Source organism: Aythya marila (assembly GCF_965140915.1).
Source record: "Aythya marila genome assembly, chromosome: 16".
Lineage (NCBI taxonomy): Eukaryota > Metazoa > Chordata > Aves > Anseriformes > Anatidae > Aythya > Aythya marila.
The window spans coordinates 12,352,489-12,373,373 of record NC_139057.1 but is presented as its reverse complement, the minus strand read 5'-3'; the positions used below and the strand labels follow the sequence as shown (position 1 = coordinate 12,373,373).

At 40.1% G+C, this 20,885-nt stretch overlaps 1 protein-coding gene across 1 annotated transcript in view; it reads left to right on the top strand.

The window, feature by feature from the left end:
• PTPRT (protein tyrosine phosphatase receptor type T) overlaps positions 1-20,885 on the top strand; it is a gene marked incomplete at its 5' end in the record, with an annotated part of 444,059 nt that overhangs the window by 216,269 nt on the left and 206,905 nt on the right. The window contains one exon of the mRNA XM_082773668.1: positions 8,745-9,038. Coding sequence (XP_082629794.1) covers positions 8,745-9,038 — 294 coding nt within the window. The remainder of the gene's footprint in view (positions 1-8,744; positions 9,039-20,885) is intronic.

The following is a 20,885-nucleotide window of genomic DNA, read 5'->3' as shown; positions in this document are numbered from 1 at the left end:
CGTGCTTCATGGAACTAAAGGATTTCCCCGCTCAGCCTGTCACATGGAACTTACGCTGCTGCATCAGCTTCCCCATTCCATTGGTACCACTACTTCTGACTGGGTCATTTACAACTTCATTCTGAGGTGAGGAAGAAATTCCTGCCTCTTAAGATAGCACGACTGATAATATGCGTAGGTAATTTTTTTGTTTTAAGATACCAGAGAGCTCATCAATTCATGAAATGTATGGTAAGTAAACAAAAATATTAGCATGTAGACAAAAGTATTAGCTGTGAAGGGAGAACAAGCAAAGCATATGACATGCTATGATGTGTGTGGTCTATTGTGGAGTACTGAAGTTACTCATCACTGGATAAGTTCTGTGCTGGGAAGGAGTATCAGAGCATGCTGACACTAAATTTGCTAATCCATAGAACAAAATAGTGTCTAAATACAAACCCCAACTTACTGTTGCAGTGTCCTAGATCTTCAGCTAAATACTAAACTGCCAAATTTCCATTTTTATGTCAGTCTTTGATTTTAAGCACATAAGCATCCTCTGATGGTTCACAAGCGTGTCTGTAGGGTTGGCCTCAACAGGGCCAAGAAGAAACTAGAATATCCACAGGGATATATCAGATGGTGTAGGGGGGCTAATGGGGGAGGAGAGGCTAAATGTTCTGTCTAAGGGTGGTGGTTGCCTGCTGGGACTGCTGTGTTTCTTAATGGGATACAAAACCAGCTTTTGTGCCTATAAAACGTATAATCTGTGAAAAAACTGGGCCTTGTTGTATGGACTGCAGAAATCCTACTTCTTCCTCTTCTCTCACTTTCCTGGATTTTGGCTTTAATTAAATATTCAAAATTATTGATGTCAGAATCGGTTCTGAGCACTTGTCTTTGGAAGTAGACTGACCGTATCCCTCACTGGTGCGTTTTACCCATCCAGGTGAATTATTGAATCACTTTATTAATGCCACTGGCACATTTCTTCAACACAGATGACATGTGCCACTGCTGTCAGCCTATTACGTTACTGTGAGACAGATCTGAATGTCTCTCTACTAGACAAAAGAGCTATTAGTACAGTGTCAGTGCAGTGAAATAGTGTCATGCTAAATATTGAAAAATCCTTGTGCCATTTCTTCATGCAGTAAATGGAACTGGAAGTTCAGGCAGTCACTGGAAAACAGAATTCAACTTCTGTGTTTGTAACAGTAGTAGGTAATGTGTTAATAAGCAATGTAAATACTACAATTCAGAGCTTAGATTGCTTATTGCAGAGGTGTAGAACTAGAAATGTTGCATGCGAATGCTGCTCAGACAGTAAGGTGACTGGCTCTAACATCCAGTGATAAACAAGGTGTACAAAACAGTTCTGCAAAGGTGACAAATTCATCTTAAAGGATAGAGATTCAGAAAAATCAAAACAAGGGCACTTTAAGACGTTTGCATTTTTTTCTTAAAACAGCTGGGTTTCTTAAATGCTAATTTAATTACCTGTGTTTTCAGTAGCTTTAAGTTGATACTGTTTGTGGATATTGTCTAAAAAAACTATACAAATATATTTTGTTCTGCATTTTTTAAATGTTCCGAGGAGCTTGAAATTTGCCTTCCAGTCTCATCGTTACCCATTTAGCGCACACAGTCTACAGCCACTCATTTAGGATGCTGTGAGAAAATTGCTGTTACGGTTCCCATTAGTAGGGGAATTAAGCAGCATCAGGTTTGGAAACGCAGATCCCGCTTGTCAGGCGAGTGTTTGTAGATAGCTGCTCCCCATCCCTGCGTTTTTAAACCCCGAAGAATGAAAAACATTGTGTGTCTTCTGATCTTAATTTTGGAACTTGTGCTCTCTGTTCTATTCACGTGAGAAAACAAAAGAGGGCCGTCTGTGGGCACGTTGTAGCTATCTTCCTGCAGTTCTGGAGGTCTGGCCATGCATGAGGCCTGCACAGCTGCTGGTTTGGGAGGATTTAAAGGGTCATCAAGCAGTGTGAACGGTACAGACTGCATGGCCCAAACAGTTCCGTGAGGGGTTCTTTTTGTCTAAAACCGTCTGTAGGCCAACAAATGTAAGTGAGAGTTCATGGTCTCCTTGGTCGTACATTTTTTCAGGTTGTATGATTATTGTTATGAACAATTACTATTATGAGTAAGGAATGAATTTTCAAATAACCTGAAGATTTTCTTTGTATAAAATCCATCATTTAAGAGGTTTGTCCAACTGTTTTAAATTTGCTATAATGCTTTGCTCTTACAGATCATATTACAGAAGACAGGGTTGTTGGGTATTTCTCTCTTGTGTTTCAGTCTTTCTTATTCTTCAGATGCAACTGGGAATTGCACAAAACTGGGGAGGAAAAAAAAAGATTTTCAGAATTTCAGATATTGGAATATCTAAGCTCACTTATTGTAATTCATGTGTTTTGAAGCTTCAAGCGCATTCTTCAGGCAGCAGGTAGCTGTCCTGTGAAACTTCTTGTGAAGTGATGATACAGGTGCTGAAAGATTATTTTAGGAAGTTCTTAAGTGGTAGTATGCTATGTAGAAATTTAATATGTAATTCTGCTGTTCTTAAACTTCCCTAGGAGTACACATGGGGCTGCAATTTGAGTGGTGGTGTGGGGTGTGATGGACCTTTGGTCTGATCAGGTAGAGCTGTTCTCAGGTTGTGTTCTGTTTCTATGAAACAACACTCACTATCCTAATAAAATAGGACAAGATGAAAAAAGTACTGTACCCGGTATTAACACTAATTTTCCCTAAAGAACTCAAGCTTTTACTCTTGGAAGAGCAGCTTCTGCCTTTTCCCTGTTGAAAAAGCAGTATAATTCCTTGGCTTCATTTTTTTAATATTGAATCTTTTTGCAATGGATATAAGCTGCTCAAACAAAAGCACGTTAAAGACCAGCTATTCTTCCTTCTGTAATGGCATACTTGCATGAAGTTTTAAAAACAATACAACAAAAACAAAAACAAACCATCCTCAACAACAAAACCCCCTAAAGGAAAAAACTGAAACAAAACATAACACCCTACTGTTTTCAGGCCTGATTTCTTCGGCAGCTCCTTTTTGGTGTCCAAACCACTGGAGTCATTCTAAAGGTCTATTGGGAATGAGTGACCTTTTTCTCTGGACAGGCTGTGGTGATGGGACTTCAGTCTTCTTTTGCAAGGATTGATATGGCAAGCACAGCAAGCTCTCAGCTGTGCTCATTTCCAGCTTCACACTCTGGAATTTTTTCTTAGATTGGAGGTCATTACTTGACATCTGTGACTGTAGAGGTTTTGAACACACGCTGAGGAAGAGCTTGTTGATGCATTTGTATGAGGTGAAATTCTTGTCTCTGGTGTCCCTGCCCCAGTCATATGAACTAGGCCCTTATATATGTTTTCTCACATTTCATATTTATAAGCAAGACTAAGTGGCAACATGATTTCAAAGTTGGAATGCGACAGCTCTTCATGTTGAAAAAAGGTTAATATATTGCCATACACACTGTCACAGAGCTTCAGTTTATCTGCTTCATGCAGATTAATTTACAGGTATACCCTTTACTTTCTGTTAGTATTCAGTATTTGCACTGCTGTTGCCACATTTGTTTCAGTTGTAATAAGAAATGCACATGTGAGAAAGCTGAACGAACCTTCCAATTCGAGTATCCAGAAGAGAAGGTATAAAATTCCCACAAAATTTTGTGAAATGGGTTTCTGTATCATACTGGGATTCAGACATGCAAAACAAAAATTAAAATAACCATTGGTATCATAGCAAAACTTGAAACTTCAGCCAAGATCAGGACCTCGCTTTTCTGATCTGTGCCATGTCAATAAAAGTGTATTTCCACAGATAAGACGGTTCCGTTTTCCAAATTTGTGGTTGACCTGGAACTTCAAAATCAACCACGAACCATAGATTGTCCACTCAGAAAAGTAATCATCACTTGTAAAGAAATCATTGCTAATGCATTAAGGTAATTCAGTGAATCTGAGCAGCAGATGGGCATTTCATTCAAACATTCTGTTCCCGGCTTTCTTTGGTTGCCTTCTATATCAGTCCATTAGATCTTTTTAGCTTTCCGTGAAACTTGTCATTTTGGTGGATAGTTTGAACTTCATCAACTGTCAAGCCAGCACAGTCACTAACTGTAATACATGGAAACTTTCACACAGAATTAATGCAGGTGACAGTCACAGAGACATTTAGATACCTTCTGAATTGTCCTAATCTTAGAAGGTTATCTCCTTATGGAACATAAGCATAGGTTTCAGTGTTTAGTAATTGATAATAAAATTAATGGTTTTAGCTTTGTTTCATTTAGGACTGAGCATGTTTCTTGCAACTGCATTTTCAAGTAATTTTTTTTTTTCCATGTCTGCTTCCTCATATGCTCTTGCCCAAAGGGATCTTTTTCCTTAGTTCTTTGTGGCTTTTGAACAATCAGTCTGCTTAGTTTTCAGCAATCTCATTGTGCTCTTTCAGGCAGAGGTTTTAGATGTGAGAGGTAAGTTGGGTTAAAGTTGGCAAAAAGAATTCAGAAAAAGCACTCTGTAAAATAATCTTAATGTACCTCCAGGTGCGTTTCCGAGATGAAAGTCATTGCAGGCCGGGTAGTATTTGTCACACTGCTGGGAGAGCAACTTCCACACCTTTTACTTGGATGATAGTCAATCTACTACATTTCATAGTTGCTTATACCTCATAGATCTACTGATATTACTTACAAGATTACCCAATACTTCCTGTAGGGAAAATTGTGGTTTCTTGCAGTATAGTAGCCAACATTTGAGGCATTTCATATTTTCTGAGGAGCTCTTGGTTCCATGAAGGAGCTCCAAAACAGCTGAGACCACTACTGAGGACTGATTGACCAACTGCTTGCTGCCACGTTTCTGATGGGCTTGTTGATTTTCTCCAATATAAGATTTTCTTACTAACAGTACATCATCTTTATGGGAGAGGGAAAAAAAATAAATTGTGCAGTGAAGGTGACTGGAATGAATAATTTGTCTTCTATAACATCTTTTTCCTTCCTGATAGATCCCAACTGTCAGAGCTTAGCTGATTTCTATTGACTTTCTCCAAATTCTGGTCATTTCCTTCCTGATGTTTTACCACAGGACTACAGATATCTGGAAAACAAAACGTAGAATTCATATTCCTTTCATATTTCATGTTTTCCACTCATGTTGCATCCTGTGTTTTGTCACAGAGCACTTGCCTGTCCTCTTCTCTCCCCTTCAGAAAATCACACAGAAAAGTATTTGAGCAGTCAGGTGGAAACACTTAGGAGCAGTTGTCCAAGGTTAAAGTGCACGTGTTACTTCATGTCTTCCCTCTTGTAATGGGAGCAGGCAGCCACAGCCTGAATTCTGTCCAGACTCCATAACCAGACCAGCCTGGCACATACAATAAAATCTGCTTGTGTTCAGTAACTCCCCATAGGGCTCGTGCTCTGTACATCTTTTATATCCTTGAAAGAAGTCATCTGGGAACCCCCTTTTCTGTCCTTCCTGAGGCTGGGCTTTGGGCTGGGTCCAGGCTTGGCCACTGAGGGGCCTTGGGGAGGTGGGAGAGGGGCTGAGGGGGTGCACTGGGCTAGGCAGAGCCTGCAAGAGAAAAAACGGGCTGGATGGATCAAATGGGGCTTAAAATACAGTTGATCACAATTACACGTGTACAAGCTCAATCTGTCACCGTGTTTATTTAATCAAGATCGCATAAGAGATTTTAATTAAAATAGTGAGCTTAAAAAATCAGGCTGGTCATCTGTAACTGACAAGAGTGTTTAGTTACAAAGGCCAAAAAATGGTCCTTATTTATGTGTTGGTTTTGCTAAATGAATAATTTGTTTAGATCACTTGCAATTGCTTGGCACAGGGTGATTTTGAAGAATAGTTTCTCATCCAGTTGGTGCCGTTAGGAACGAGCCCATTATTTTCAGTGAGGTGGTATCCAGCCTTGAAAAATTGCTGTAACTGCTGCTTGTCTTAATTTCTTGAATTTGGAAAATGGGAGCAAGAGTTTCAGTTTCTAATTTCTCAATATTCTGCAACACCCGTTTCTCAAATGGTGCTTAGAAAGGGAAAAAAGGGGGTGGGGGGGGAGCTGGGGGTGGGGTTGGAAACCACTATTCCTTTTGGGAGGAGATAAGGAGAGCTGGTTTAGGTCTGGCCTAAAATAGGGAAGACATCACTGGTGGGTGTCTTAATTTAATTTGCTTTGGCAACATTAGTTTCTAAACTTGCTAGACAAGACTTTCATGTCTGTTTAGCAGGACAAACTGCTCTATTAATTAAGCTCAGTCCCATAAATCTCTTTTTAACTTGCAATCAAATCCCAAAGTAACCTGGATCATGTTGCTGTTGAAGTATCTGCAGCCCAGGAGAATGGGACTTAATATTTCATTTGTCTTGTGTTCAGATGTGATGTGACTTGTAAGATGTCATTTTTGCATTGGGAATAAAAATCACTAAGTCTATCTTTTAATGGTCTTGCACCAAGAAACAAGTAATATGCTGTGATTTATAGTAATCTGATTTTTAATGAAAATGTATCTACATGCATTTCTCGAAAACAAATTTCTTGGAGAAATAACCTTACTGAGTCAAAACATAATCAGCCTGACATTTCATATCAGGAGAAAAAAAATGTGCCTGGAGTTAGGGGAACATTGCAAAATATAAATGGCAGAAACAAATACGCAAAAATTTAGCTCAGGACACTAGTTTTTGCTCATGTTGGATACCTGCTACAATTACAATGCAGATGGCTTTTTTGGAGGTACAATGTGCACCTACCGCAATCAATCTCAGAGATACTGTAGCTCATTGTAATTAGTTAGCCAGAGGAAATGAAATTAAGTACCATTTCAGTTGGTAATTGTGTATAATAATGGTTTCTGTGCGTTTGTTTCTCTTCACTGAGCAGATGTTAACTGGAAAAACTTCTCTGGAGGGAAAAACTCTGGAAAGGCTGTTGCTTCTCCCATCCCGTGGCGCTCAAACTCCTTTCTTCCATCTTTCTGTGGGTCCTGGGTTATTCCATTTTTCTGGGCTCTCTGAGGAAACACCTTTGGAAAGGGGGACGGGGAGGAACTGGAGTAGTAATTCCTACAGGCGTTCACAGCAAAGAGTAATTCCTACAGGACTCTAAAATTAGTATCATGCTGTAACATTCATAGGTTTATTTTTCTGAGAGAGAAATGTGCTTTTTGTCACCTTATTTTAACAAGACAATAGAGTTTGTGTCCTTTGTGCCGAGGGCAAACCACATTATAGTGTGACAGAGGGAAAGCTAGACAAGATTAATGAAATTGCTCATAATCTTGCACAGTTCAGCTCAGGTTTTCAAAACCACAAGGCATATGCTATTCATGTGGCTTCCAATATGCAAGTGTTATTTATACACATGGTGGGGGGATCAGGCAGGCAGCCAAAGCCCAGTAGACTTTTTGTAGCTTTTGTCAGTGTGCTGCTGAGATGTCTGCTGTTGGCTTGCTTTTTCTTTTTTACCACACAGGTTGTATTCAGTGGCTGGGTTCCTCATGATGCTTCTCAGACATCTAGGCACTCTTCAAGTCTCAGACTTTGCTTGAGTAATTCTGCTCATGTAGTTAAGCAAACTTTGTAGTCAAACACAACGGCATGTGTAGAATCACTGGTGCCTTAGTGGTTTTTTTTTTTTTTTTTTTTTTTTTTTTTTTTTAACTCTTTGCTACCAAAACCAGCAGTCAGTTTTAGCAGCATCTGGACTACTAGACCCCCAGAAGATCCCCAGTGTTCAAACCTACTAGTATCTTCTCAGACAATTAGCCAGTGCTTTAATTAACAATATATCCCATTTTTAACTTTTATTTTGCTTAGTAAAATCCCGTAATGAGCAAGTGACTTCAGCTTTCCACTCATGGGTAGTTGTGCCATGTTAAGCATTACCTTTTGTCTGAACCACAGTAGCACTGCCGATGATTGCGATACCCGGCCGTGTCAGGTTGCAGAGCAGGAGGGCTGTTGTGCTGGAGCGTTTTTATACGTGGGGTCTGCCTGAGCGTACTTCGTGTTATGCAGGACTTACTTTCCTCCCTCACCTTATTATATATTATATACATATATGTTATATATAGCTATATGTATGTATGTTAGAAGAAAGTGAGGGGAGTTTTAGACTAGAGGTTAGGGGGAAATTCTTCACTCAGAGGGTGGTGAGGCCCTGGCACAGGCTGCCCAGAGAGGCTGTGGGTGCCCCATCCCTGGGGGTGTTCAAAGCCAGGTTGGACAAGGCCCTGGGCAACCCGATGTAGTGGGTGGTGTCCCTGCCTGCAGCAGTGGGTTGGAACTAGGGGATCTTTGAGGTCCCTTCCATCCCAAGCCATTCTATGGTAATATTCTATAATACGATTATATTGACTGCCATTATGTATATGCATGAAAGAGGAAATAAGCATAACCTTCTGATCTTCTAAATGTGACTGTTGTTTTCAATTTTCAGCAGAAGTAGCCTTGTGGGCACTGTATTTTTCAAGTAGATGTTTCTGAATCGATCCTGCTACCAACTACATAGGTATACCAGTGCAAGGGGACAGAATCTTTAGAGCAAATAAGATGCCAGATTTTTTTTTTTTGAGTTACATTAAATAACAGGAGGAACTCTGCTTCTAACAAAAGGTATTGGGATGGCGTTGCTATACAGGTACATTGTGAAAAGTTAATCCTTTTGATAAAGCGGCCTCAGGCCTCTCATGATTTCTGTTTGTCTACAGAACCCCCAACTCCTATTGCCCCTCCTGAGCTGCTGGCGGTCGGAGCCACCTACCTGTGGATCAAACCCAACGCCAACTCCATCATTGGAGATGGGCCCATCATACTGAAAGAGGTGGAGTATCGGACGACCACTGGGAACTGGGCAGAAACGCACATTGTAGATTCCCCTAATTACAAACTGTGGCATTTGGACCCTGATGTGGAGTATGAGATCAGAGTGCTGCTGACTCGCCCTGGAGAAGGAGGCACGGGGCCACCTGGGCCACCACTCACAACAAGGACAAAATGCGCAGGTAGGGTTTCTGCTGTTTTATTATACTGCATGGATGTTTTGGTTTAGTTACTAATGCATAAACTGGTACTCCACCTGTCATTACTGTAGACATTCTTATTTAGAGATCTGAATTCACACTGAGTTTTAATGTAGTATGTTTTTTTTTTTGTTTTTTTTTTTTTTGTTATTTTATCATCCATAGGCAAATGTTTGAGTGTTGTGTTTTTAAGTGTAGTATGTTTGCTAAACTTTCTGCTACAGTGTGTGGCTGTTTTCTGTTGAAACAGGCAAGCCAGTGAGAGTTTTCCGACCAATACTCAATGCTGGCAAATTGATCTTAGGAGTTGTCTGTTATCAAATTTTCACCTTGCAAGTACATGGCGAAATATATGTTGTTCTTGGGTAGCAGTTTATCATTGACTATTCAGTACAGTGGCATGAAGTGGTAAACATTTTTGTATTCTGTTTGATTGTATTGATTCTTCCTCTCAATTCTGATGAAGAAACCTATTCAAACACCGCGGAGTGTCTTCCATTTGTCTTTCATATTGTAACAGATCAGTGTTGATCCAGGCACAGGAGAAGTCTGTCTTTTTTCTAAAGCATGTTGGCCTTTCAGGAAAAACTGAAGGCTCATGTTCCTCATGTTTCAGGTATATTGGCTGTTCATCCTGTTCTCACAGCTCAATCATTAGCCATTAAGGGAAATCAGGCTCTGTGCCTTGCAAGGGAGTGAACAAACTAGTTCGCTGCCAAGCAGTTTTTACTACCACACAGCTGTATATTCTCAAGGTTTTCATTTTTGTAATTTTTGCAAGATTCTTACTGTGGTGTGGGCAAAGGACAGAGACTAAAAGACTTCTCTCCCCTTTCTACACCTTCCCTTTTCTCCCCACAAACTGGGTGGTGGGGAGATTGATTGGTTAAATCAGCAATGAGTTGATTTAACCAGTGGAGAGCTTATGCAAAAGTGTTCTGGTTTCAGTTACTCTTTCTGGCCAAGTAACAAATCTGAATGTGAATAATGCATCAAGAACAGACAAATGCCATCCTGGGATGGGATTCAGCAGTGCAACGTTAGTATTCCTCACCCACTCTCAAAGCATGAGCCATCCCCGGCAGCACCCTCTTCATCTGCCAAGAAATGAAGCCCAGCAGGTCCCAAATGCATGGGCAGGGCTGGGGAACACATCCTTACTGCCTTTCCTTTTTTGTACAGGTTAGGCAGCAATGAACATCTAGAGTCTATTTGAGAAAATTTGGTTTAAAATTAAAAAAAAACCACAACAGCAAAAAACAAAGCAAAAAAACTGAGCATGAAGATTTGGCATGGAAGTGTTTGCTATACTCAACACTTGTCTACTGATAGAAGACAAAATGTCTGGAGGCTTCCCTGCAGCTAGGTTGTGATCTGGATGTCCTGGCCTGTTTGAGAAATTGGTGCATGCTCTCCTACCCAGCTTTTGGTGGTCTCCTTATTCACTAGCACTGTGGTCAAATTCTCTAGCCTTCATCAGAAATAACTACAGACCTGACCTGACACTATGCATATGCACATGGAAATGTGGCATGCTGGGGTTTGGTTTCTTGTTCATGCCTTGCAGCTTTGTAGGCACGCTTTCCGGAGCAGCCAAGCTTGCAAACTTGTCTGGTAATACTTTACAGTTACTACAGGGATTTAAAAAAAAAAAGTCATTAACTTTGTGGTTAATATGATGTCTTGTACTGGATCTCAAATTGCTGAGCTTCTTGCTCCAACTGGGTATTGACTGACATCATGAAGAATGATGCAGATAATCTGTTCAAATTGGCTAAGTGGTGCCACTTACTGTTTTCCACCTTAATTTACTAATGAAAATCTAACTGGAGAAGGTCATTCTATTAATGTTAATTGTCATACAGAGCTTCTTGAGATTGATGGTGATGACATTTATGTTTTGTGTAGGGCATTGGGTAGGTGAAATTGTAATGATCTTGATCTAAACTTGGACTCGAAGGAAAGGATTTGCACACTATCTGAAGATACACAACTTCTTGAAAACACCAACTGGAAAGATAAACAAGAAAAAGCAAGCTGTTATCCCAATTTTCATATGTGGTGGTAGAACTCCTTTAAAATGCTCTATTTCCAGTACAATTACACAAATCTTTCATGATAAAGATTTTCAAAAACATATAAAGCCAAGAAAGGAGCACTACCTCCTTGATTTTTCTTGGACTGCCTGATGAATGACATCAACTGAAATTGAGGTTTGTTTTGTTTTTAAATACTTGAGTGAAGATTTGTGCTGCTTTTGTCACTGGAAAAACATTGGGCTTCTTTTTTCCCCTCTTGTTGTTGTTGTTCTTTTTGTCATTACATTTTCTTGGCAAGGAGGGAGGTTTGTAGGCGATCAGTGGATGGCTGAAGCAGTCCTGTTTTTACAGTATTGGTACTGCGTTTATGAGGCCCATTACTACAGATAGCAAAATTTGAGTGCAGAAGTAATAGTAGAGAGTATCACCTATACTGGAGATGTAATATTTACTTAGTGAAATTGCAAGAAATCTGGGTAACCATAAACAGAACTTGTTGGTGACTTTCTGAGAATGGGAAGCCAACACCCTTTTTACTAACTGGTCTCCTTGCTGTCCTTTCACATAAGCATCATGTACTTGTGTGCTAGGGAGTCTGAGTATGTCTTGGGAGAGCTATCAATTCAGGCATACCTTAAAATGATTTTTTTTTTTCCTCCAACTCTGAGTTAGAATAGAATTTGGGAAGGATCAGGCTTTTCGCTTGCTTCAATTCAAGTGCTAGAAGTTCATTTACAAAGTTGCTGCTGACTGGTGTTTCTTGACTGCAGGCCTTGCATCAAAGCTCCTGTGTGACCGGAATGGCTCAGCGTGAGCTCAGAAAGTCATTACACCGTGACAAAACTGTTATCAAGATCATTCACGATTTTCAGATTTTTTGATGAGAGTGAAAGGAATTTGTTTACACACATGTTAAAAGTTTTTTTTGATGAAATGAAATCCATAAAAACTAATTATGAAAGGTTCTGCTTTAAATGAGCACAAAGAAGTTTTATTAAACTGGATAGTATCTTATCTAAATTTGTATAAACAGTATGTACCTGGGCAGCCATTATTCCTCTGGTGATGCTCTTGGTTTTCTGCAGGGCATCACTACAAGACTTCATTTATTATTTGATTTTTAGAAATGATACTGAAAATTGGACCTCATCTTGCCTCTGTTCAGGAAAAACCAACTGCAAGAAAATATGGCATACCTTGTTTTTCCAACAGAACGATGTATTTCTTTTGTTCTGTAATTTTTAGTTTTATTTCCATAGACTGTGATAGGTCGTGACTTGGGGCAGGAGAGTACATAGCCTTCAGACATAGGAAGCAGTAAGCTGTCAGAGAAGAGTTGCACAGCAGGAACGAGGAGAACAGAAAGCCAGACTGCGTAAGGTTAAAACCAGACACAGGGTTGAGGGGCAGTTGAAGGGAAGGAAAACATGAGATACTAGCTTTTTCCCCCAGAGATAACAGGATCAGAGTAACTGTTTGACTGCAGTTCCTAGTAGTGGTTTGTTCAGCACTGTCTTCTCTGTGTAGTTTTTTTTCAGCCATCCTCGTAGTTAAAACAATGTTCCTTAAAATCCTTTTTTGTGGGCTTCATTCCAAAGACTGTGCTTTGGAAAGCTGTGCTTTGGGAAAGTCTGAGCTTGTTTTCTTCTGTGTGCTTATTTAGCAGTCCTCTGCTTTTTTCTTTCTCCAGTTGCCACAGAAAGGGAGAACAGGAGAAGTTTCCGTTCCTCTGGTGGGTGGGAAGGAGAAGGGAAGACCTTGCAGGTGGGATCATTGCTATGGGGAAAGAAAACCTCATCTGGGAAGTGTTCTTCTCATAAGTGGAAGAACTTGCTTGAAAAGTAAGGCCGAAGAGTAGGTGCAGATGAGAGTTTATTTTGAAAATATTTAGAGCTGGTTAAAATACTGCCTGAAAAAGGGATAGTGAACAATTGCTTCTCGGCCTTGGTGGGTTATGGCAAGTGACTCGCTGGAGGGAGGGTGAGGGCTTTGTGTCCTTGGAAGCAGTGAACTTTCCAGTCTGACGTAAGAAAGTCCTCAGAAATGCTGTAATCCCCCCCCTCCCCCTCAAAAAAAAAAGGTGTGGCAATGATTCTTTATAGAACAAGCATATGAATATAAAAGGGTTGTCCTGATAAAAACTTCCCGTGCATCACATGCAGCTTGTCATTGAAGCCGAGCAGCTGACACTGGTTCGTTCAGCAAGGCAACGTGATCCAGTTCCTGGAGAAAGGACCGGTTGTGAGGATCAATACTGTCTGTGTTCTTGGACTAGAGAAATAAGCTAAGCTTGAACGATGTGACTGAAATGCTTCTTTTTAAAACACAGTAAAGCAGCTGATATAAATGTAAATAATCTGCAGTTGAGTTTGATGAGATGTTCATAAGTAGTCAGAAAACCTTTCCCTTCAGTTATTAGATATTTTGTTGCCGTGAAATCTTGCAATGCTTACAAATAATAAGCTGCTTTTGCCATTTTTTAAGGTTTCATATTTAATGGCAATATGTGAATATGTGTATTGCTCTTTTATGGATGTTAGAAAAAGGAGGTATTTGTGTACTGGTAGGAAATGCACAAACCAGACAACGGGAAAGTTAGGTTGTTGTAAGGTCACCAACCTACAAATTATTACAACAGTAGTTTCAAAAATATTTATTTCCGTTTTAGTTTTAAGGTGATAGCTCCCCGTAAACGGGAATTGTTTCATCTTGATGTTGAAAAATAAGATTGTGGTGGCTTTATTTTTTTCTAAGCTTACAGAAACTCTGGAACAACAAAAAAAATCCAAAAAATCCATGAGTCAAAGCTCTGTACCAGTGGCATACCAAATGATTTGAAAGAGGGTCCTGTAGAACTGATGTGTTATTAGAATAACTCATGCACAGACTAATTTGGCTTAGAGTTGATGTACGTTTTCCCTGAAATATGAATTTGTCGTTAATACTAATTGGGAAGTTAATTCAACTCTTCGATCCGCTGTCTTCCATGGTTTTAAATGTAGACAACAGGGAAAATAAATGCTTATTTAGGAGGAATGCTTAGTTTTGAGAAATGCTTTGAAAAAAAAAAAAAATCATCAGTGAAAGAAATCCTTACTTGAGTTTCTTTTTTTTTTTTTTTATTAGTAAAATTCTAGAAAAAAAGTAGTAGTATTCTTTTCTTGCCTTTAATAAAAAACCTCTGTGGCACATGTTCAGTTTGTGTTCAGTTTTGCTCTCTTGCTAAATTCCCTGAAACAAAGGCTTGTGTAGCAAAATGAAATGAGTTGTTCTGCTCTTGATAGTGTCTATTCCCAAGAGCCAGGGAGCACTGCAGGTGAGCTGTTGAGAATGGCACAATCTTGTGTCTGAGTTTTGATATGTGGATCCTGCAAAGCCTGTGGGACTCCTACCTGTTTTAGTGACTTTGTCCGCTAGCTTCGGCGTTTTGTTGATGATTGAAACTCTGCTTTCATTCCACCTCAATAGCCTTTGGCATGTCAGCTAGAGAGATAAGAGGAGACTTAGAAAAATATGATATTTCTTCTTTTTGATCCTTGATCCCTAATTTGTGCTTGGAAACAGACTGACAGTGTTGTTGAAAGATTGGGGCTTCATCTGTATCACGTCCTACTAGCTTAAGTCGTTTTATGTATGAGATGTTAATTCTCTCTGTGATACTGATTAAATAGTTAACATGGCTCTTCATTTTTACTTTATCCTTTTTCTTTACTTATTAATTTTTGGGGAGTAGAAAGACAGCATTTACCTTCTAAATAACAGCTGAAAGAAAGGGTGAAGTATTTATTCTCTAGGGAACCTGCTTTGGCAGGGGGGTTGGACCCGATGATCTCTTGATGTCCCTTTCAACCCCTACAATTCTGTGATTTCCTGATCATGCGTTTTGTGGCTATGAGTTTCTCGGACGGGTACAATTCTCATCTCTCTTTGTCAGGTTTTAATTTCTGTCGGACCATAACACATAACTTCAGGCTTTCTGGGCCATCCAGACGCTCCCAGTTTGTAATGTGGAGCTCTGTAAGAAATGTATTTCTGGTTTCTCTTCAAGCTGCAGAGCTGTAGCTGGTTGCTGGTGGTGGCTCTTTGAGGAGCTGCCGATATAAATTTATAGATGCATTGGCTGTAGAAATGTGGTTGAAGTGGGATGACAGCTTTCAAAGAACAGAGGGTAGATTACGTCTAACTATGAATTATAGTTACCAGTAAAGAATTACAACAACAACAACTAAAACCTGATCAGAACAACAGCTACATTGTCTGGGATATAACAACAGCAGCGACCAATATGGAACAGAAAAAATTGGGGAGCAGAAGAGGAGGTAATCAGATGGTGAAATAGGAAGCAGGTGCCTTGGTGTGCTGTGGGCGACTGACACAATGCAGGGCTCCTGAAAAGCCAAACTGGAGCTGACGAGATACCTGGGTTGGCTTGAGAGCCCAGTCCATCCAAAGTTCAGGCATGAAATTCAGTGCATTGGAAAGTGGTAGTGTGCAGAGGGAAAGCTGGGATTTATGGCTGAACCAGAGCAGCGTGCCGTAAATCTGCTGGTTGTTGCTAGCAGTGACCAGTGCCAGACAATTCCCGAGTCTCGCAAAGCATGTTTCCTGGTGCCTTGAACCAGGGCACATGTGGTGAGGAATTTTTTTTATCCTGACCCTGGCAGGAGATCAGCTTTTGTCCTGAGGCGTGTGGATTGATTACCCTTATCTTAGTCTGCATAAATACAGTCATGAATGTAGAGGCAGTCATAATAGTGCTGTGCTCTGGAGTTTTTTCTGGAGGGATTTTACTCATGATGGATTTAAATTCTAGGGATTTATTTCTTTTTATCTGCAAAGGCAGTTTGTTATCCAGAAATGTTTTTTATTTTTATTTATTAGTATGAAGTCTAGTTATTCATTTCCACATGACGCTGTTTCTGCTTGGTGGCATTGGTGTTTAATTTAATGACTTTCTATAATGGGGTTTGAATACAGCATTATATCCTGAGTGGGCAGGCTGGCCAGTAAGATGACAACTCTCATAAAGGCATTAGGCTTTCATGCTAAGAATAGATCTTGCTGATGATGGGACCTCATGGCTTTTTCCAAAAGAATTGAACCTGCCTAGCACCTGTTCTCATGCCAGTGGAATTAGGGCACTGTTCTTTTTGATATTCATTGGCTCTTGAGTTCTGCCCAGGTTTCATCCCAAACAGACCGAGCATCTCTACTCCGAAGAGGCAGAAGTGGTGGTGGTGGGGAGAGATAGTTGTGTGATTCCTATTTTGCAGTTCACTTAAATTGTGAAAGGAGACACACAAAAAGAGCAGATATTTGATATGCTAATAGCTTCTTTCCTCTTTGCTTATTCAGCTTCATTTTAGCATCCTCAATGGGAGGGTCTCAGCGTGGTCCTAAAAGTACGATTCCACAAAATTGTACCCGTAGTTTGTGTAAAACTGGCACTGCTATACCAAAGTCACCGTTTCACACCAGTTGTAAATCCAGCCCCCAATTTGCAAAAACGGGCCAGGCCTTTTTTCTTGATTGTCACTCAGTCCTCTGCTAAAAGCAATTTATTTAAATTGCATGGTGTCTTTTAGTCTTCAGTTAAGTGCCATCTTTCATAAAATTTCATCCCTTATTACCATATTATTACGGCTTCTGGTAGCTTTTTGAGGGTGCGATGAGATGATCGTTTCCAGATGTCGCTTTATAAGAGAGTGAAAAGCCCAGTTAGTGGGAGGAAACTGGAAGGGATAATGCACCGTGTGTATGCCTGCAGTGCGTGTGTTAAGCATTGAACTTCCACTGAGGAGCAACCAAAGGGAGGTGTCTGTTTTCCTTCTCAATGTAATACATACTATAACTCATCCCGGGACTGAAATGACAGATCCAGTCTTGCAAATCATTCATTAAGCTCTATGGATTTGCATAGTCATGAGCCTATCTTTGTCCTGGGACAAACCCTGCTCACTGCTTCCTGCTCGTGCTTCTCTTTTTGCTTTTCCAAAGACAGCTGAAACATAAATGCCTTTCAATTTTAAATGTGTTTTTAATGTACACAAGTCTGCATTAAAAAAGCACTCAAATAATAAGAGGCGTTTAGAGTTTATACACTGGAAGTGCCCAATTTTAAACATTTTGAAGAATAAAAGGCACTTTAATTGGCTTTTTTGGAAGCTCTAGCATGTAATACAAAAGCAAGGCAGGGGCTGAGTTGAATGGAACACTACATCTTTAACCTCATGTTGTGCTTTTAACCCTGAGATTTTTGTAAGACATTTGGAAACAGTTTTGTTCCTTATATTTTTAGTTCCACTTTGTCATAAATATTTGACATTTTTATTTTTTCACAGTGGACACTGAAAAGTTAAGATGAGAATGGCTTCTTGTTTAACACTTGTCAACTTAACCATATCAGCCAGGTTGTCATTGCACAGCTTGGGAGGGAAAGAGGAAAAGGGGGAAAGGAATTAAACAAAAACACTGTTCAACCCCACTGAGGTCTTAAATACTGTTGCAGAACCAGCAGATGGAGTATGAGAGTACAAAACCTTTTCTGTGCTGGTGTGTGCATTTGTCTGCATAAGTGCATTGCATTTTTGTTTGGTCTTCATGCTGGTTGAGCTTGAGAATGGGACATTGGTGGTTTTGTTTTTTTTTAATGACCTGTTTTGTTCATAGATGTTTCTGTGACATGTTACGTTACGATGTGACATACCCAAGAGTGAATCCAACCTCTTGTTCCTCCTTGCGGGTTGCAGGGATCCCTTTGTATCTCAGTTCACATTTCATAGGCGGAGAAGTGGGGACCCTCGTTCTCCACAGGGTTTTGGTTGTGATCCACACGATTGCTGAGACCATGGCACTGATAAGGGATGTAAACTTAGTCACCATCTTAAGATTTTGTTACTCCACTGAGAAAAGGGTAACACTTTCAAGTCCTTTAAACTTAATTTTGCTTTTTAGTTTTATAAGCTTTAAAAAAAATGTAAAAGCTTTTTTTATTTTTATTTATTTATTTATTAAAGCTGTGCTTTTAAAACTATGAAGCAGTAGAACATTTTATGACTCTGGAAATAGTATTCAAGTAGACCGTAGCTGTGACCATATCAAAGTATTCAAATATTGCTGGAAAGGCATACAGACCTGAGCATCAAAATCAGACTGACAGTTGTTATTACAATGTATTTCATTCAAGGTCCACAAATCCTCATTTTAGCTGCCAATAATCCTTCAAATTATTAAAGTAAAATCTTGGTGCAGAGACCATTGGAAAAGGGTTTATAGCAAGACCACAACTCACAAGATAACAAAATCTGAAAACCTTGACATCACAGCCCCGCTGGCACTGTGAAAAATTTTCCAGCTTTTTCTGTAGACTGAAAAAAACACAGTAGGGAAGTAGGGCTTGTAAATCCACCCAAACCTCCGGAAGCTAATTTTTCTGTTAGGGAAAGTTGATGAAAGTATTTGGTGAGGTTGAAAGATTAGGCTATTTATCGAGGCAGTCCATCACTTCTAAGATAAAACCTTAGAGACATCAATTTGTCCAACCTGGAATTCTTAAAATAATTCTAAAATTTTAGCAATGCTTCTAATAGGTGGATAAATTGTTAGTATTAAATTATTTTTATCAGAGGAGGGAGTGAGGCAAAGGAGTGGGGATATCAAATTCAAGAGAATAAATGCTGCACCAAAGGCAGTCTTAAGTACAACGTGCTGTTACGTATATGGACCGAGTTGTACATATTAATAACTGGTTCTTCCCAGTTGGTTTTGTTCTCCGGTGGATTATGTGTTAAACTACTGCAGGAGCAAACCTCTCCACCTGCTGTTTTATGGGTCACTTTGGTAGGGTGTTTATTTTTACATCCATAACACGTTCCCTTGCCAAAAGATCCACGTGATTCTTCATCCTGGGCAGAATCCCATTGTTGCTAAAACTAAACCTGAAAGCAAGTCCTTGTGATTTTTTTTTTCCATGCAAAACTAAAAGAGTGGTATGCCAGTTCAGATGGATACCCTTAGTGCTATAAGAGAGCCCAAATGTTTTTTGAGTTGTCTGGTGCAAGTCACATTAAGGTACTGATGTAATGTCCCCTCGTATCACCATTGCACGTTACATTCTATAACTTGCTTTGTGGTGATAGCAGGGTTTGGGGTTAATGGATGTGTTCTGATTCTTGTGAGCATGGTTTCTCATCCCTCCACACATATTATGGTCTGTCTGTCTTCTAAAGCATCCCAACAGTGCATGCATGCTAGTTTCAGGTGACTTTCCTATGCGAAAACTCAACTTTTTTGATTTCCGTCTCTGTCCTCCTCCTCTGCAGAAATCAGGAAACATGGAGTTGGAAGATAAACTCTGAAATACCTGACCTAAAACCCATGGAGTAAAAATCAGTCTTCTGTCTGCTGCTTGTGCTTCTGTTTGATCTATGGCTGTTTCCAGTAGTAGTTGGTTTCAATTAGTGTTGTGCATGTGAACTCCAGACAGGAACCTTCTGCCAGCCTTCTCCTGTCTATGAAAGGCGTAGGCAGTCTGTGGCTTTCCCTTGATCCAGCTGGCACAGCAGAGCAAATATTTACTAATTTTCATGCAGAAGCAAATATCTTGGTGTAAAGGAGTTGGAATTGCGTTCTGTGCTAACAGGTGCTTGCTATGATACCAGTACACGATGCTGCAGCCGATCAGGAATTGCTGTTGAATCTTCCACGCTTCTCACGCTGCTGGCGGCACAGCTGGACCGAGGCTCACGGGTTAGTTGGTGTCAGTGCTCTGTGGGCTGTAGAGATGTACCTGAGCGCTGAAAGTGTTATCAGGATCAGCTTGAAAATCCTGCCTTTTCTTTTGTGACAGGAGGGGGGTCCCTTGGCAGTAAGATGCTGAGGTGTTTTAAAAGCAAGCACTGATGATAGAGGGGAAGGCAGAGCATTGCTTGTGATGTAGATGTGTTAAGCAAAGGTAACCTTTGCAAAAATGCAATGTAAGAACCTAAAAAAAAAAGGAGTGGGGAAATATTTTTCTCTACTGAAAAATACTCTACAAAGTCTTAACAAATCACATGCTATGTGCTGGAGGTGTATGTTTTCTGTCCTGAATTGCTTCAGTGCTGTTAAGTTTATTTTGCAGGAAAATGATATTTTTTTCTCTGGTTAGAGCAATTGAACTTTTAATTTATTTTTCATCAAGCATTTCTCCTAAAAACAATAATTAAAAATGAAGAATCTTCTGCTCATATGTTAGTCCTTAAGCTATGATATTCCAGTAGCTGTGAGGTCCTTTGACCAACTCCTCATCTGCAGCCACAGCTGTGAATATTCGCCCTTTGTCTTGTCTGTTCAGCTTGTTAGGGTAGAATGTCTGCCCTGAAGAATCTGTATGGTGCCTGGCACAGCAGATCCTTCTTCATTTTTATGAGAGAGCACAAACTCATTTTTCATGATAGTTGTCTGAAGGTTCATCGTCCACAGCTGTAGTCTAGCATTTGCTCCTTTTAGAAGCTAGATCCAAGATATCTAGAACCATGCATGGGTTTTTCGAGGTGAAGAAACAGCCCTCCTCTTCCCTGATCTGGGGAGCAGGGTCTAGCAGCCGTGGTGCAGGTGCCCTCTGTGTCACTACTGCATGGAAATAGGATCGTGGCCCAGCCACCCCAGGACCTGGTGCTGATCCCTAATCTCGGCAGCCTGGTGCTTGAAGTTGAAGTGTGTGATTTCTCAGAGCTCCCAGCTGGGGGAATTCAGGGTTTATAGCTTTTGTGTTGGGAATGGCCCATCATTCAAAAGGCGTATGATAGGG